Source organism: Giraffa tippelskirchi, chromosome 2 (genome assembly GCF_054371585.1).
Source record: "Giraffa tippelskirchi isolate mGirTip1 chromosome 2, T2T-mGirTip1v1.2.pri, whole genome shotgun sequence".
NCBI classification, from domain to species: domain Eukaryota; kingdom Metazoa; phylum Chordata; class Mammalia; order Artiodactyla; family Giraffidae; genus Giraffa; species Giraffa tippelskirchi.
Window position 1 is genome coordinate 208,599,093 of NC_137276.1, and position 19,598 is coordinate 208,618,690.

The 19,598-nt window shown below is 35.6% G+C and overlaps 1 protein-coding gene across 3 annotated transcripts in view; it reads right to left on the reverse strand.

Annotated features, from left to right (window-relative positions):
• SAMSN1 (SAM domain, SH3 domain and nuclear localization signals 1) overlaps positions 1 to 19,598 on the reverse strand; it is a 93,199-nt gene that overhangs the window by 37,842 nt on the left and 35,759 nt on the right. For 2 of the 3 annotated variants that reach the window (XM_081552907.1, XM_081552911.1), the window contains exon 1: positions 19,418 to 19,528. The exons of the other annotated variant lie outside the window; for it this stretch is intronic. In XM_081552907.1, coding sequence (XP_081409033.1) covers positions 19,418 to 19,474 — 57 coding nt within the window. In that variant the 5' untranslated portion in view covers positions 19,475 to 19,528. Of the gene's footprint in view, positions 1 to 19,417; positions 19,529 to 19,598 lie in introns of those variants that run through there. 3 annotated transcript variants of the gene reach the window in all.

Below are 19,598 nucleotides of genomic sequence, written 5' to 3' on the forward strand. Positions count from 1 at the left end.
TCAATGGCTACTAAAATCACAAAAAGAATGAACCAGAATATTGTGCTTCATAATGGAAGTATCTAATATCATTACTTAAATATTCTTTTTAAAAAAGTGCAATCACACCAAGCTTCTGAATCTAACTAGCCGATCACAACAAATAAGACAGAGGAGCATACTAAAGGACATCAAAAATATTATGTCAATCAAAATAATTTAGACAATGAGAAAAATCTACGGGACAAATAACCTGGTTTCTTCAACTAATCAGTAGAAAGAAATAAAGGAGGAGAAAAGTATAAATTAAGAATCTTTAAGAATTGTATCAACTAAATACTGTACAATCCATGGATTGTGTTTAGATATAGATCAATTAAAGTGTTTTAGCAAAAACGTCCAGGAGACAACTGAGAAAATTTTTAAATAAGTAACTATATGATGTTATTAGGGAAGTATTTTTTTTTGTAATTCAAAATAATCTAGTAAGGGGCAGGAAGTATGCGGGCATAAAGAAGATATGTGACCTCTTGTTATTTAATGATTAATTAGGTGATGCATATATGGGATAGATTGTACTATACTGTGTTTACATATGCTTCAAATTTTCCAAATAAAATGTTGGGTTAATAAAAGAACCAAAGGTACCTATATAAAAGCTAAAAAATAGTTTACAAAGAGTTAATAAGGTGTGGGGATAAGGGGGGCACACAGGAAAATTGTATCTTCCTCTCAATTTGCTGTGAACCTAAAACTGTTCTTTAATAGATAATCTTAAAAGTTAATGGTTGCATAACCTTCTAAGGAACCAATTTTTAAAGATATCATTAACATCACTTAGGTCATATTTGTTTAGAGGTATGAACAAATTTAAGGAGAAAATAAAGTTTTCTGCTTTCTAAATTCATTTTAGTACCACAAATGTTTCAATATAAATGTATATTATTGTGCTATCTTTTAAAGATGATCTGATTATGTAGTGGATTACCCTCTTCCATATAGTCTACTTGGTGTACACAAAATAGAGACAAATAAGTGGCACTTGGGCTTCCCTGGTGGCTCAGTGATCAAGAATTCACCTGCCAAAAGATGCAGGTTGGATCCCTGGGTCAGAAAGATCCCATGCAGAAGGAAACAGCAACCCATTTCAGTATTCTTTCCTGGGAAATCCCATGGACAGAGGAGCCTGGTGGGCTACAGTCCATGACATCTCAAAAGAGTCAGACATGACTTAGTGACTGAAAAACAACAAAAAAATGGCATTTGGGCTGTTTAAACAAGTGTTTTGTGTTTGTGTGTGTCCCTACACAATGCAATGAACAATATATAAGAACTTAAGAAAAGATTCTTTTTTGTTAGCATCATTTCTTCTCTTGTTTTGTATAACAATTCTCATCATTATAGAATGTGTCTTCATCATATGAAGCTTGTAGCATTCTTGAAAATCACAGAGCCGTTCTCAGATAGGAAATTGTTGTGGGAACCAGAACTTGCAAAAAAAAAAATCCTTTTTTTTTTTTTTTTCAGTTCTCCATCTTGCTGTAGTCTCTATTATATCATTCAGTTGCAAAGTTTTATCCTGTTTTCTGTTTTCAGAGAAACTTGCTACTAACCTGGCTGAAAAGTATATAAACTTAGCTTGATAGATAGCACCGAACTGGTTTCTTAAAACAATGACCATCCCAAATTTATCAACATGAAGAAGAATTAGGGAGTCTCTCTTTTGGAATGTAAATCAACCTTTTGACCAAAACCAAAAGAACTGAACTCTTATTTTCATTTTTTTAACCACTCTCCAACTTCTGGGATCTTCAAGTAAAAACTTATCTCCAACATGACTTAAAACTTGGGTAAGGCATCAGCGGAAAAGTTTCAGAGTCTATTTCAAAGAAAAAATTTGCATATATGAGTCAGACATCCGCAGTATTTTGAAATACACTGGCAAATAAGAATTACACACAGTGTGCCAATGTGTTCTCACATCATCTAAATATTGCACATAGAGCCTTCGTTGGTGATATGCTTTTAAAGTTCAGAATTATGTTTCAGCGTGTGCTTGTATGAATATTCTGTAATATGCCCAATCTCAATAAGCTTGTCAGCCTTTATCCAAAGGCATTCCAGGACCTAATTGTTCTCACTAACTCAGGTGCTAAGGTCTTTTGAAGAGTGTGAAACAAGTTTAATTCACTTAAAATAATCTGTTAGGATTGCCTCAGTGTTAAATAATTACACTATCATGTGGTCCTGATGGAAGACAGTTGTTTGGGTGCCAGGGGCCTGAAGGCTGAAAGACAAGCAGAGTGTGAAACATGACCTTCAACACTAACATTTTAACCCCAAGTAAAGGCAACTCAGTGCTCAAATATGTATCAAAGCTCTAAATATTTTTACATCTGGATTCTTAGAACAAAAGTTGGTCTACTTGATCTCTTTGGTTTAGTATCTTTCATATCAACTGCAGACCATCCAAAGGAAGTGCAGATTCTGATTCCACCACAGTGTTTTAAAGTTGTGTCAAAATTTCCATGCTAAAGCTTTATTTTCAGAAGCTGATGTGCCAAGAGATGTTTTCAGCAAATTGAAACTACCTCAAAGATTACCTAAAGGAAACTATAACTAAAACCAAAAATATCATTGTAGAATGAGCCATACCTGTAAAAGTGGTTATCATTCAGTCTATTTAATATAATGAAAACAAGTTTTATAAATAAAAAGAACTCAAACTTTCAGAATTCTCAATCATACCACTGCATTACTTATTACCATATCTCATGATTTGCATTGGATACATTACTGTAAGTTATGCTGCACTTTCAGGAATTGAATAAAAATTAAGATGCTCTATTTTGTCTGAAAGGAATTCTTAAAATAAATAATATTGACATGTCTTAAATAACTTTTCTTTTCAGGCAAAAAGCATAATACAACAAAAGTTGTCACTTCATATTGCCAACTCTTTCAAAACCATATAGAATAAAAAGGAAATGCAAAACTTTAAAAAATGGACCATGATCAGATTATCGTAAATGTCTCAGCTCCTCGTTTTTCCTACTGTAAAACTTCTGCTTGATTTAGTCACTCCTGTATCATTATTATGGCACTTGTTTTCTATTCCTTCTCTCTTTCTAACTGCTAAACCTATAAACAAGTACACTAAATGGTCCCTATTGACCCCCCCAGAATTGTTTCGTTATGACCCTTCTTGGAAATCAATTTCCTTAGGATATTTTGTAGCTTTTGTAGCTGCTCTAGTTTACAGTGGCTTCTCTGCCTGTCTTCAGCTGGAAGGCATATGTATGAACAAAAATCTATCTCTACTTATGTCCTCTTACCCCTGAGGATCTGTGTTGATTCTGCCTTCTGAACCTTGCACCTAGACTGTTGGAAACCCATATTTGCTCACTCCTCTCTTTGGGGAGTTTGGACACATAATGCAAAATGATGTAATATACCACAGACACATTCTTTCAGCCTCCACTTCTGCTCAATTCTTTCCTCAAATCTCTGTTGTAGGCATTTATTCTCATTGTTGTTGTTGTTAAGTCACTGAGTGGTGTCCAACTCTTTGCCACCCTATGGACTGCAGCATGCTATACTTCCCTGTCCTTCACCATCTTCCGGAATTTGCTCAAACTCGTGTCCATTGAGTCAGTGATGCCATCCAACCATCTCATCTTCTGTCGCTCCCTTCTCCTCCTGCCCTCAATCTTTCCCAGCATCAGGATCTTTTCCAATGAGTCGGCTCTTCATATCAGGTGGCCAAATATTGGAGTTTCAGCTTCAGCATCAGTCTTTCCAATGAATATTCAGAGTTGATTTCCTTTACCATTGACTGGTTTGACTTGTGTTTGTGTGCATGCATTCTAAGTTGCTTTAGGCATGTCTGACTCTGCGACGCTATGGACTGTAGCCTTCCAGGCTCCTCTGTCCATGGAATTCTCCAGGCAAGAATATTGTGGGTTGCCATTTCCTCCTCCAGGGTATCTTCCTGATCCAGGGATCGTGCTCGTATCTCTTATATCTCCTGCATTGGCAGGCAGGTTCTTTACCACTAGCATCACCTGCCACTACACAAATATGTCATTCCTGCATCAATGAAATAACTTTCAGCCCCTTAGTCCCAACTCTTGACTCTCCAATCATCTAAAATCATGCCACTGGACTCCTAAAGTAGCAGTTCTTATCATTCCATTCTTCTAGAAAAGTAAAACTTGCCCCACATTGTTATGATGGCCACTGAGAGCTTGCTCTATGCCAAGTGATTTATCTATAATCATTTCATTAAACAAATACAACTCTCCTTTGAGGTAGTTCTTGATTTCTCCAGTTTACAGATAAGCAAAACTGAAGCTCAGAGAGTTTAAGTGACACTACTTCAGTTATCAGGAAGCCCTAACTTGGCATGTTGTACATTCATGATTCCTCATGGGATCAGGTAATGCTAGGCAATCTGATTAAGCAGAACTGACACTCCTTGCTGGCCAATGTGGACACGTTCAATTATGTTTCTAAGCTGTTTCTCATGCTATTTTTCTCTCAAGGAATGTTCTTCCACTTTTCTTTCTCCTACTCAAATCCAGCCCCCTCTTCAAGGTCTGGGTCAAATCATACTTTCTCTATGAGACCACTTACCAACTCTGTATCATTTTAGCACACATTGAGTGCCCCTGGTCTTAAGTGATGTAGAACCGAAAGAGAAAATCCTACAGTTGGGAGGCTTGAGAAAACCACAGCAGATGACAAATTTCACACGTTTCTCTTCAAGTTAAATGACAAAAACCATACATTTCCCAATTATACAAAAGCAAATTGTAACATGTTATAGTCAAAGAAAATGATTTGCTGATGTTTAATTAAATAGCATAATGTTTCTACATTATGAAATTTGGTATAAATATACTAAGTGACTTCTATGGCTAATCTTTGTGCTTAGAGTCAGGGTTGTCTGTATGAATAAGTTAAGAATCTATCCTGGAAGAATTTACGCTCTATTGGTGCTATCTATCGATTTCAATTGAAAAGAGCTAAACAGAGCCATTTTCAAATGACGGCATACAAATATAGAAGCAATTCCTAAAAGCAGATTATATTTACACACACAATAAATTAATAATGTATACTGGACGTCAGCTTGGAAATTTGTATTCATCATTATTTATATTTGCACTGACTACTTAATACGCAAAAGGCATTTTGTATGCATAAGTCTATACCTATATTATTGATAGTCTAAAAAAAATACATTAACATGATCGCAGATTTTGGACATGAAATTAGCTGAAATCAATACAATTTGAGTTTGCTTAAACATCTTCAAAAATTATTTACTCTAAGAGATTGTATAGTTATTGACTGAGGAACAATTTAGACATTGCCAAGTCTGAAGACAATAATTGCTAAAATGAAGATAAAGTATTGGAACACATTGAACCACACACTGTGTATTAAAAGGAGCAAAGGATGACAAACAATATGTCTAATATAATCATCTCCTGAACTCTTCACTTGAACATAATCACTTGGGGACATTAGAAAAGTGTTGTATGTTCACAAAAATGCATCACTAGGATTTCCCATTTTCTGGATGGACTATCTTTCCAAACCAAAACCAGCAGGAAGTTTTCAATTCTTGCAGCAGCATGGATGGTTTGTTAGGACCTCCATGGAGAAGGCTATGTTGAGAAGCATTCTGAAGCTATTTTCAGGCTTAGATTAGAGGTCAAGATAACCATGTCTACCAAGTTTACAGAGGGTGGTATGTGTTTTAGGGAGATGGTGGGCAGAGGATGAGGAGTCACAGGTAATATATTTTATGTATTTATCATCCCTACTTAGTGATAAGTGTTTTCTGTGTGAGAAAATTTCCATTACTAATTTTGTTTGCTAGGCACCTTGATAGAATATGGTATAAAAAAATTGTTTTAAATTTTCCAGTTATAAGAAAGATTTAAAATCCTCCCATAAATTTAGAAATTGACTTTCTATTGTGTACATATTAGATTTTTCTACTTATAGATAAATATTAAATAATATTTTAACTATGGTCACTTCATTGTCAGTTATTTTAATCTTATAATCTTTGAAAGTAAATAAATAATTTTGCATAAATAACTCTCCAGAGTAGCATATGGCTAACAAAAGAAGATAATACTGAATATCATGGTTAAAGAAGCCAATAGTTATTTAGGAGAAGAATAACTTTGAAGTAATAATTAGGGCAAGACTTATTATATTGATCATAATCTTAATGACCAAATATACTCATCTACTCTTTGTTTTACCTACCAATGAAATGGTATCATGTGTATTATGCATAGTATCATTAATCTAGAAGACAAACTATTGAAAGCATAAAAGTTATGCTTAATCAACTTTATCATCAAAGAAATTTTTAAAAAGCAAGATAACTTTTTATTAGCTAAATTAAACTGAACATTCTCTTTCAAGGATTTAGATTTAAGTCTTTTTCCTTTTCAGTAATCAGAGAAAAAGTTGTGAAGAATTTTACTAGTTAACATGTGGTGGAAGAATGTACAGTACCTTTAAGTACATTAAGATACTTATTAACGTATTTAACAGTTGACTGTGTTGACCCAAACTTTAGGTTCCTGAGAAATTTCCTAACCAAGTTTACTAGTCAAATGTTTCTGCCACTAAATCCAATTACTCCCCTTTTTTAAAATAAAATAAAATCATCACAAAGAGGCAAACAGTCATAGTACCCGTTGCTTTAAAATCACAGTTAAATAAAGGTGTGAAAATTAAGCTGGGAAAATAGAATCCATTCAATAAACTTTCCCATCAAATTCTCTGGAGCAAAAACTCTCCTTTACCTTCATTAGTCTTCAGTGTCCACCACATTCACTTGGCCTCTGGGTACATAATAACCTTTCTAAAGTTCTCCCCAGGAGATATTTTAGCCATGCAGGGATCTCCTTGAACACAAGTAATGACAAACAATAAGCTAATTCTTGAAAAGTTTTTTTTTTTAAGTCATTTTTACTACTTTTAAATGAGTGTGTTTGATGCATGATTTTGGTCCCCCTGATTAATGGTCACCGCCAGCCCAGCTTCTGGAGTTGTAATGTTTCTGTGAGCTTCCCTCCAGCAGAGCTCGACCATTAATCCAGTGGCATATGTCAGCCCAGTAGAGCAAGGTCACTCTTCTGCTTCAAGGGGAACCTTTTTAGAAATAATAAAACTGACAGAAAGTTCTTTTTTGCATGCTTTATGCCACCTGAGGTTGAGTGCTGCAGTTAATATCATAAAGCTTATAAACATTCCCATCTCAGGCAGCACCTGCTGACTCTATGCTTAGGGATTTAAACGTTTTTTTCTGAGTAAGAACAGACATGTTTATGTGGGGCAAATATACAGTGTATAATCCAAAACAGGAAAAGAATAGGTAGAAAAAAAATAGCTGTAAGTTCACGCTAGGATATTTATAAGAGACGTTTAGGTTCTATAACTTCTTCACTGTCAATTACATTTATTTTCCTTTCATCATATTTGGATTTGGCTATAAAAATATTTTAGTCTACTAAGAGATAAATAGTGGTGTTGGAAAGTAATAGTAATAGCAGAAATGAACTCAATATATGATAATTCCTAAACCTACACTATACGTTATGATAACTGCAAAACATCTATCTTTGAAAGAATTTTATTTTTAAAATTGTTAACCTTTGTTTCATTGGTAGTGGGTACGTTAAAACTGGTAAATAATTATAGTGAGATATTTGTAATCTTAAAGTAGATGACTTGAAACTTGTAGACAGCTTAGTTTAGAAAAGATGATGACTTGATAACGGCTAAAAATACATCGAAAAAGGAAGAGAGTAGCAGAAAAACATCTATTTCTGCTTTATTGACTTTGCCAAAGCCTTTGACTGTGTGGATCACAATAAACTGTGGAAAATTCTGAAAGAGATGGGCATACCAGACTACCTGACCTGCCTCTTGAGAAACCTGTATGCAGGTCAGGAAGTAACAGTTAGAAATGGACATGGAACAACAGACTGGTTCCAAATAGGAAAAGGAGTACGTCAAGGCTGTATATTGTCACCCTGCTTATTTAACTTATATGCAGAGTACATCATGAGAAACGCTGGGCTGGAGGAAGCATAAGCTGGAATCAAGACTGCCGGGAGAAATATCAATAACCTCAGATAAGCAGATGACACCACCCTTATGGCGGAAAGTGAAGAAGAACTAAAGAGCCTCTTGATGAAAGTGAAAGAGGAGAGTGAAAAAGTTGGCTTAACGCTCAACATTCAGAAAACTAAGATCACGACATCCAGTCCCATCACTTCATGGCAGATAGATGGGGAAACAGTGGAAACAGTGGCTGACTTTGTTTTTCTGGGCTCCAAAATCACTGCAGATGGTAACTGCAGCCATGAAATTAAAAGACACTTACTCCTTGGAAGGAAAGTTATGACCAACCTAGACAGCATATTAAAAAGCAGAGACATTACTTTGCCAACAAAGGTCTGTCTAATCAAGGCTATGTTTTTCCAGTGGTCATGTATGGATGTGAGAGTTGGACTGTGAAGAAAGCTGAGCACCGAAGAATTGATGCTTTTGAACTGTGGTGTTGGAGAAGACTCTTGAGAGTCCCTTGGACTGCAAGGAGATCCAACCAGTCCATCCTAAAGGAGATCAGTCCTGGGTTTTCATTGGAAGGACTGATGTTGAAGCTGAAACTCCAATATTTTGGCCATCTCATGCGAAGAGTTGACTCATTTGAAAAGACCCTGATGCTGGGAAAGATTGAGGGTAGGAGGAGAAAGGGACGACAGAGGATGAGATGGCTGGATGGCATCACTGACTCGATGGACATGGGTTTGGGTGAACTCAGGGAGTTAGTGATGGACAGGGAGGCCTGGTGTGCTGCAGTTCATGGGGTCACAAAGAGTCGGACATGACTGAGTGACTGAACTGAACTGAATAAGCATTACAACATTTATATATTGAGTTATTTCTCTGTTGCTGCTGCTGCTGCTGCTAAGTCACTTTAGTTGTGTCCGACTCTGTGCAAACCCATAGACGGCAGCCCACCAGGCTCCCCTGTCCCTGGGATTCTCTAGGCAAGAACACTGGAGTGGGTTGCCATTTCATTCTCCAATGCATGAGAGTGAAAAGTGAAAGTGAAGTCGCTCAGTCGTGTCCGACTCTTAGCGACCCCATGGACTGTAGCCTACCAGGCTCCTCCGACTCTCTGTTACTTGTAACTAAAAAAATCAAAGTTACCTAGTAAAACCATGTGGTATTCAAAAAAAAAATTTACTATCCAGACTAATGTCATATCACTATGTATTGTTATATTGCTAAAGGTAAATCTGTCTTGAATCTTATTCCAGGAATTTAAATTGTTAAAATAATGAAATGTATAGAAAAGAAGTTTCATTATTTAATTGTTTTTATTTTATGTATATAGAGAAAAGGCAGGGCCAGTTGGCAACTTTGGCTAGTCCTTCCAAGAAGCCAGTGCCTTGGTTTGGTCTCCATGTCCAATGTCAAACTGTCACATTGACAGGTAAAAGAACTTCAAGCTTTCAAAAAGAAACTACTCCAGGGTTGCAGGGGTACTTACTCATAAACTAAACTGATAGGATACGAAAAATAGCAATATCAGGTGTTGATTACTTATGAGAAAGAACTTCAACTGCCAAGAAGAACACATATTCTTGTTGACTAATCAAAGAGTTGTCTCCCCTAGAGACATGGAACACAAAATCATTGTTGGAAGTTTGTTTGATTAGTATAGTAGAGACACAGAAAAGTTGTATTAGGTTGTATTAAGGGCTAGAGACACAAAGTTATAATAGCCTGAAGTGTATAGTTCACCTAAGTGAGCAAGTCTGCTGAGACTAATGGAATATTTGCTTCTGCTGATATGCATTATTCTGCAGACTCAATGGTAAATTCTATTCTCCCACTCCTTTCTAAGCACCCTGAAAGCAACAGTCTTTGCAAATGCTTTTTTCCCCCCTTCAGACAGATTACATTACAACTTTTGATTACTGTTTCATCTCATTACATTCTGATTCTAAGAATGGTTACTTTGTTTTATGTGGGTGTTGCCCGGATCTTTATCAGCGACCCATTTACAAACTATGTCTTGGAGTAGAGTACTACTTTAGATGACTTATATTATCCATTAGTCATTTCACAAGTATTGTGCATATATTGAGAAATCATGACTATATTCCATATTATAAATATTTTTGATGGTAGTCAAAGTATAACAGAAGGTACATGGAGTTTGAAAGTTAGACAGAGTTCAACACCCTTTGTTCCTCAACAGAAATTGCAGAACTACAGGTATGGATAAGATACATTCCTTGTTCCTAACGGTAACTCTATTTGGGAGGACATATTAGAATAAACCATGGTAAAAGAAACAATGGAGGTGTGGAACAAGTACTATTAAACTAGAAAGGAGGCAGAGATTGTTAATCAAACACGGACATTATGCTAGGAAATTTACACATGGTAATTTACTTAATTCTCTTATCAATCTTCTGTGATGTGCTTTAACACCTCCTCTTCTTCAGATAAGCACATGAAACCCAAAAGAAGTTTAATGAAATGTTCAACATCTCATAGTTAAATAGGACCTCAACCCTGATCTAAAAGACTTTAGTTCATATTCCCTCCTGCTCTGCCAGAATGTTCTCTTAATGTACTGCCTTGGGTTAACTCTTGGAGGCTTCCTTGAGGGAAGGTATTAAAATATAGATTTAAGTTCATGATTTGGGAAAGATAGACAAAGGCATTCTAGGCTAAAGGAAGCACAAACAGGAAAGTATAAGAGTGGTCAGAGCCTTTCAAAGATGAGGTCTGGATACACAAAGAGAGACACCAGCTTATGTGCACAGAGGGACTGAAGAGGAAGCAAGTAGTGCCAACTCCTGGCCTAAAAGAAGCCTAGAACAGATTCTTCCCTTATGACCTTCAAAGAAAACTAGTTCTGCCTCACCTTGATATTGAACTTTGAAGCGCCAAAACTGTGAGAAAATAAATGCCTGTTCTCTAAGCCACCCAGCCTATGGTATTTTATTATGGACGCCTTAGAAAACTAATACAGACTAGGTGAAAACTTCCAACGCTTTTTAAATGAGGGGAGAAATGGGACATGACCAGCTGTGTTGACAAATGGCTATCTTTAGAAGAATCACCACCAGACAACTTAAAACTCTCTTCTATTCTTATTAATCAGTTATTAATGGAGGACATTTTTATTCTCTACTAAGAAGCTAATTATAAATGTCTTGTTTCTAAAAGTTCACCTAAATCCTTAACACTGGAAAGGAAGAGAAATGAATTAGTTTGGAAATGCTAAATTTGGAAACTTAGATATTTGGAGTATGGGCTTAATTCCATTATAACACACACACACACACACACGGCACACACACATAATCTTCAGGAATAATGAAGCCATTTGTCTCCTTAGCAAGGCAAGGAAAGATTAAAAAGATAAGTGTTTCATTAAATTGATTTTTAGCAAATCCAGTGCATTGGTAGTCAAGGTAATGCCTTTGTACCTTCCTGTAGGATATAATACCTACATTTCCAAGGGGAGTCTACTCTTCCGTCATTTCTCTCAACCATTTATTTCCAGAACTTTCTATATACTGTCTGGGCACAGTGGTTTTTTCAAGGATAGCCAGTCTACTTGGTACTCAACCTTTGCTACTTGCCTGAATAAAACTTGATTACAGATTCATATTCAATAAAAAGGGAAGGCTAGAATGAATTGGCACTTTGTTTGAAGATAACTTTTCAAGCCTAAAATTATTTACCACTTTCAAACAATTAAACAAGGTGAGATAAGCAAATTATTAGTTCCTCTATTCTGATTTAAGGTGCTCTAGAAAGGAAAATCAAATCCAATAGAAAACTGTGTGTTTTGAGGAAAGAGGTAGAAACTTTGGGGAAGTGGAATATCCATATGGGCCTAAGTGTCTGGTGGCTATGAACAGAGGGATAAGGGCATTTCTCCTTGATGTGTGAACATGAGCTAGAAGCAAGAACAGGGCAGGACAGTGGCAGCCTTTCTGTTCACTACCATTAGAGCCCATGTGTAAGTTCATTTTTTATACCTCCAAATGTTTACAGTATGTACAAATAGATCTCCAACTCAACATCTTCTCAACCCTCAACCTGCTACTTCTCTTGTCTGAGTCACCATTATCCTTTCCTGATTTGTGTAATAGCTTCCTAAAGGATCTCTTTTTCCTGCTTCCTCCCTCACTTTCTTCAGTGCATGTGAAACACAAAAGCAAGAATAAGCCCACTAACATGTATGCCAGATTTTTCTCTTTCCTTCTCAAAATCTTTTAATACTAGCTCAAATCCTTATAATGACCTAGAGGACCCTCTACATCCAACTCTTTGTGACTGCTCTTCCCCTTGTAGATTCTGATTTATTGTTTCTCAAATATACCAGAGAGACTCACTCCCACCTTCAGAATTTTGATCTTGCTCTTCCTGTGGCCTAGAATAAGATTTCCTTAGTCAGGGTCATGGCCAGCTCTTCATTTCCTTCAGATCCCTTTCGGATGTCCCATTTTCACCAAGTCTTCCCTAGTCCCGAATATTTCATATTCTTCCTTCTCTTCTTAGCACTTATCCTTACTTAGCACACTATGTATTTAACATATTTATCTTGTTTATTGTCTGTCATCTCTAACAAGCATAAACCCTATGAAGGCATGAATCTTTGTTTTATTCACCACTGTATTCCCAGCAGATGGTCTATATTTTCCATGGTAAGCACTCAATAGATATATATTGCTTTGAAGAATGAATGAAAGAAAGAAAGAATGAATTAAATTCCAAGTCTTTTGAAGAGATTAGTAGAAAAAATATCTCCAGATTGGAAGACCTTAAACATTCTTGATGGCACATTCTGCATTAGGCAAATCAGAATATTTGAAGATGGAACCCAATAATCGGTATTTCTTAAAACTCTTCAGTGATTCAAATGGGCAACCTAGGCTAAGAGCCATCAATGTAGACATCATTTCCAAACTTTAAAGTCCTTACAGAACTTCTGGTTATCTTATTACAATGTATATTCTGATTTAATAAGCCTGGGGTAGGCCAGACAGTGTTTTTCTAACAAACTTCTAGAATGCCAATGTTGCTAGTCTGTAGGACCACAATAAGTAGCAAGTACTTAGAATCACCTTCAACCCAATCTTGGTGGTCCAGTGATACTTTTTACCATGGTCTATCCTCCATCTTCTTCTGATTTATGCTATTTGTTTTTAGGTTTGCAGTATAATTTACTTTAAATATTAATTGGAAAACAAATATGGCATAAATACCAACTAAATACATAAGTGAAGAGAACTTTTGAGAGATTTTTCAGTTGCACAGAGAAGTAATAACCAAAAAGTAAAAATAAACATTTATTTATACCCACCATTTTTTAATGGAAAAAGTGGATTTAAAGTATTGCCTGCATTGTATAATGCATACCTGACTTGGAATCGTGTTCTTTCAAAATCCAAAATGTTTAACTGAAAATACATAAGTTAAAATCTGAAAATTATGCCTCAGATGTTGTTGCAAAAAGAAGTGCGAGCATGCTAAGTCACTTCAGTAATATCCGACTCTTTGCAACCCTATAGACCAACCCTATGGACTATAGCCACCAGGCTCCTCTGTCCATGGGATTCCCTAGGCAAGAATACTGGAACAGGTTGCCATTTCCTCCTCCAGGGTATCTTCCCCATCCAGGGATCAAACTCATGTCTCTTAATGTCTTCTGCATTGGGAGGTAGGTTCTTTACCACCAGGGCCAATTGGAAAGCCACAAAAAGGAGCAGATAGGAAACTCCCAGATGTAAAAGACAAAAAGATGTCTTGTATAATCTCAAATCAAATTTTTTTTTTTTTGCCAGCTATGCTATCTTGGGCAAAACTTTTAATATCTACAGGGCTATTTTCTTTTCTATAAATTGGAGGTAAGGGGAAGGAATTCCATAAGCCCCTTATGCAAGTACTTGGTCTAAAGTAGGCACCAGTTCGTATAAACACTTCACCTTTTTTCTTATACTTGGTTAGATAAGAGTTAAAAATATATCTTAACTGTCTTGATAGGAAAAGCAATGAAGAAAGCTCTTTAATGCCACAACTATGTGTCATCCTTGTCTAGGAGCATAAATTTGCACAGCGGGCAGTGCGGTGAAAACAACTCATAATCAACTCATCACCTCTCATCATTGCTAGGATCAAATGCAAATGGGAAAGAATGCCACTTCAGTCATTGCTAGTGAAAATTAGCATCTGTGACACTAATGGTGTCTCATTTAGTATGCACTTTAGATTTTAAAAAATGGTAAAAAAAAAAATAAAAGCGCTATTTCTAGAACTGCCATTATTTCAATGTTTTCCCTTAAAATAACAGTGGTATTTGAATCTCCTTTACTAAAAGAAAAACCTCAGTTAAAATTTATTAACACAGATCATTAATCCCAGCCAAACAGAGGTCAACTTGTTCTAATAACAGTGGCAGAGCTTCCTTTGTGGGGTCTACTCCTTTTCTATATTCAAAGTTACTACCGTATTTCCTGACCCGGAATAGTGGTCTACTTGTTATTTAACAATGGGACGCTCTAGGGATTCTTGCACAACATACTGGAGTTTTTCTTAAAACTTAAATTAAACTTAGAAATGAATTATATGTATTTACACACAGACATACAAACTTTCTTATGTATACACTAACAGACTTGCAAACAAGAATAATGAAAATGTATAGTACTGGTCAGTATTCATATTTGAACCAGGTTGCATATAGGAAATCAAGAAAATTCATTCCTTTTACAAATATTTATTAAGAGCCTACTTCATTAAAGGTATTATACTAGCTTTAGGAGGGAAATACATGCTTATACTTATCTCAATACTAGATCATGATATTTTTGACAGTCTGAACACTTGAATTCTAGCAAAGTTGTTCTTATTGTTGTTTTACAATTTTAAGTTTTAAAGCTTGGGTGGGCATCTGGAGGTATTTGACAGGTGGAATTCTTGCATTTAATTAGAGACAGGAATGGAGAACCTCTAAATTCCTTTCCAACTTACAGAGTCTCTTAAAGATACATTGTCCTGACTTTCCTTAAAATTCAGCTGGTAACTAAGACAGAAATATTAATAATATCTACAGTCTCTAAGCTTGTAATGGTGGCATAATAATGAAGGAGTACCAGAAACTGACATATGTATTTTACACTACACAGTTTTACTTTTTTCTGTGTATCTTTATTTAAGCTTATTAACCTTCTCTATACCTTCTCATCTTTAAGGCTAAAAAGAGATATTCTGCCACAGAAATGTTACAAATATTAAATAAATTAATGTACAAAAAGTTCTAAACACAGTCACTGGTATGGAATAACCCCATAATAAATATAGCAAACTAGCACAATTCAGTTGGAAAAAAGAGTTAAGGAAAATCTCGTTTTATAATTTAAGCATTTATAGAGTGTAATGAAATCATGGACTTCCCTGATAGCTCAGTTGGTAAAGAATCTGCCTGCATTGCAGGAGACCCCGGTTTGATTCCTGGGTCAAGAAGATCCACTGGAAAAGGGATAGGCTACACAGTCCAGTGCTCTTGAGCTTCCCTGGTGGCTCAGCTGATAAAGAATCTGCCTGCAATTTGGGAGACTTGGGTTTGATTCCTGGGTTGGGAAGATCCCCTGGAGAAAGGAAAGGCTACCCACTCCAGGATTGTGGCCTGGAGAATTCCATGGACTGTATAATCCATGGAATCACAAAGAGTCAGACAAGACTGAGTGACTCACTTCACTTCACTAATGAGATCATATATTTTGAACTCTGAGTCCTAGAGGTGCTTAAATTTTTTTATATCACACTAAGTAGTGGATACTAGTGATGAGAAGGTAAAAACAAAATTCAAAAAGGAAAGTACAGTACCTTTCTAATATGTTAAGCAAGGCTATTTTGGACTGACTAATCTAAATGTAGAATACTTAATCATTTATCAAAAAGAAATTTATCAAATATCTTTCTTAATTTGGAATTTACCTATACCCCATAAAGAGTACCCTTGAAGTAGGAAATGGTAATCCACTCCAATATTCTTGCCTGGAAAATTCCATGGACAGAGAAGCCTTGCAGGCTATCGTCCATGGGGTCACAAAGAGTCAGACAAGACTGAGTAACAGAGCGTGCGCACGCACGCGCACACACACACACACACACACACACACACACACACACAGAGTTGTGAGACATGAATTATAACAGTTTCATTTATGGAATATTTCTGGTCTCTCCTTCTTAACCTACACTATGAATCTGTTATAGTACATGTGAATGCAATTGGTCCTATTTATGAACTATTTGAAGAAAGGAGTCCATACCAAAACTGGAGAAATAGAGAAATAAAGGGTGAAAAAGAAGACATACTAATCAATTATAGATGGTAAAACTGTACTTTAATGTGTTTTGATTTTTTTTGATATATGGACATTGATAAGTCTCATAAGAAAATAATAAATTATTTTGTATATATGCTCATAAAACCTATTGCGGCATTATATATCCATGAATGTTTTGAACCATCTTAACCATAGGACATATTTTAAAATATATTTTAAAATACTAATAGCAAAGTCCTTCTCCATTATTTCCATTTCAGATGAACAGTTTCATAATTCATATTTAAGGAGTAGTGTTTGGTGTAATATGCATTCATGATTTGAATTGGGTATAGGGGTTTCCCCTATGGCCCAGTGGGTAAATAATCCTCCTGCCAATGCAGGAGATGCGGGTTCCATCCCTGGGTCAGAAGGATCCCCTGGAGAAGGAAATGGCAACCCACTCCAGTATTCTTGCCTGGAGAATCCCCATGGACAGAAGAGCCTGGTGGGCTACAGTCCACGGGATAACAAAGAGTTGAACACAACTGAGCAAGTAAGCACAGCAGCACATTAGGTCACCTGGACTAGAATCCACAGGAGTTAACATGAACTGCATGACTAAATAATAGTTTCCTCATTTTTAATGTGGTTGTTTCTTACCTACTTTAGCACTTATAATTGAAAAACAAGGAAATCTCTCTCAGAAATTTTAAAAGAATACAGCACAAGGGGGCTTCCCAGATAGCTCAGTGGTAAAGAATCAGCCTGCCAGTGTAGGGGAGACAGCTTTGATCCCTGGGTTGGGAAGATCCTCTGGAGGAGGAAAATGCAACCCACTCCACTATTCTTGCCTGAAAAATCCCAGGGGCAGAGGAGCCGGGCAGGCTACAGTCCACAGGGTCACAAAGAGTCAGACAAGACTGAGTATGCACGCTAAAAACTACAGTACAAAGAGTGTACATTTCTGGGTCAGGAGATGTGCATGATTGTCTGAATGCAGTTAATCCTTGTAGACAGTAATTCCCTATATTTCAGACTGGTTTCTTGATGGTTCTATTCTATCTTTCTAGACACAGGCCCAATGTTCCCTTCTAGTCGATGAAGGATTTGAAATCCTCATTCTACTAGTCATTTATTTGTAGGAATCTCCACCATCTCTTCTGGATTTGGCTCTTTTTCCATAAAATGCATAAAGAAAATTACCCAGTAAAATAAATATGAATTAAAGCAAAGTTGTTTCTAAGATAGAATTATAATAATTGGAAAAAAAATATTAACTCCGTATTAAAAGGAAAGGATTTAGCTGGAATGTATGAACAATACTTTTTCATATGCATTCACATATCTCTTTAAATTCATATAAAATGCAACCATTCATCTAAATAAAACAGGAATCCATTCACAATAAAAAATGTTTCCAATGTGACTATTTTCTGTGATATATCTTGTTCTCAGATGTATATTTTATCGAATTTATTTTTACTTTAATGAGTAAGAAACTCAGTAATATGAACAAAATTCTACTTGTATTACAATAGCTCCTGCAATTTAGGCAAAAAATAATCATAGACTAAAATATCATTTTGAAAGTTGTTCCATGGCATAAATATGATAGCAGCTCACTACATAATAGGGTTCTTACAAGGTTCTCTAACTTTAAACTTTAAATATTTGGATGAAAACCACTGCTTTGAATTAATTTTTGTGATTTCCCTAAAAGCTACTTTTGTCAACTCAATATTGGTTACATTTAATCAAGCAAATTTTGTATAAAATTAATCTTAAATAGAAAGGTAAGCAATGCTTGTTGTACTCTTTGGGAAATGTTACCTTGCATTTTTATTCTACTAGGGGAAAAGACAGAAATCATGATATGTTATCCAAGCTATATTTAAGTAGAAATGCTTGCCTAACCCTTATCAAATCTTTTTGTCAGAAAAAATTAATATTGAAAATCATTTATTTTCAGTTTCCAAATATCAGAAATCATTTATTTTTAGTTTCCTTCAGAGAGGTTTTGTGGTAACTTACAAAGAGTTACAAAATATAAAATATTGACTATTGTTCAATGCCATGACAATTCAAAAGTTCACAATCAATTACCAATTCCTTTCTCTCTGGAAGGTATCAAGTAAATAAATTCCAATAATAGATAATAAATCAACCCTCTAAAAAGACATTTGACCTCAGTTATTGTTTATTTACAAGCCTATTTAAAATGTTTACCTAAGAAACTAAAAAAATGTATAGGTTGTGGAAAAATTCACTGACACCAGTATTTCAGAGATATTTTCCTTTATGATACTAATGAAACTAATTTAGAGTCATACAATGGAATCCAAACTTTGTTATCTCATACCCTATTTTTAAGTAGTAGTTAGCAATTATTTTCAAGACAAAGAATAGAATAACATTTCAAATAGAATCAGTTCAACAAATCTATACATATATGGAGTTTTGATGCTTCCCAAACACAACCCAGTCCTCTCTCAAGTAGTGCAGTTAGTTCAAGAGAGAAAGTAGTAAAAATAGCCTCTATAATAAGCTATCATATTTTAGTCTGAAGAAATGAAAAAGATCAAGTATTCAATCAAAACATCTCCATTTTGTAACCTTCTCTAATGCATTATGAAGAGCTGAGACTGCAAGAAATAAAATGCACTTGGTAGATTATTAAATAGACTTTGCCACTTTTATAGTTATTAAGAATATACACAAAGATTTCATAATATTAGTCTTTCAAACAGAGATCACCAAAATGATTTCCATGGAGTTGACAGTTTGAGCTCAGAGTTCAGTTACAGTTGTAAATAATCAAATATGCCCTATAAGATAAAGTTACATAGACAATAATTGTCAGGTATCATTTAACAGCTAATGTTCGACTCAGTTTTTCCCATATTTGCCATGAAGCTTTCAATCATATGGTTGAATTGATTTCTTACAGGCAGATAAAAACCACGTGTCTCTGTGTGCGTTCTATTAAACAGTTTGGTTTTATTTGACTATGTATGAAATCACCATACCTTAGGCTTTTGATGTTTTTCCTTCTCTGAAACATTGGATGGTTTTCTCTTCAGCATTTTGAATTCACACTACTCCGAAGGAGTGCACTTTCTGTTGTTACAGAAATGACTGAAGACTGTCAGCAGTGTGCTGTCTATGATGTACAGCCGCAGAGAAGTTTGAGTCTAGTAACCTGCCACT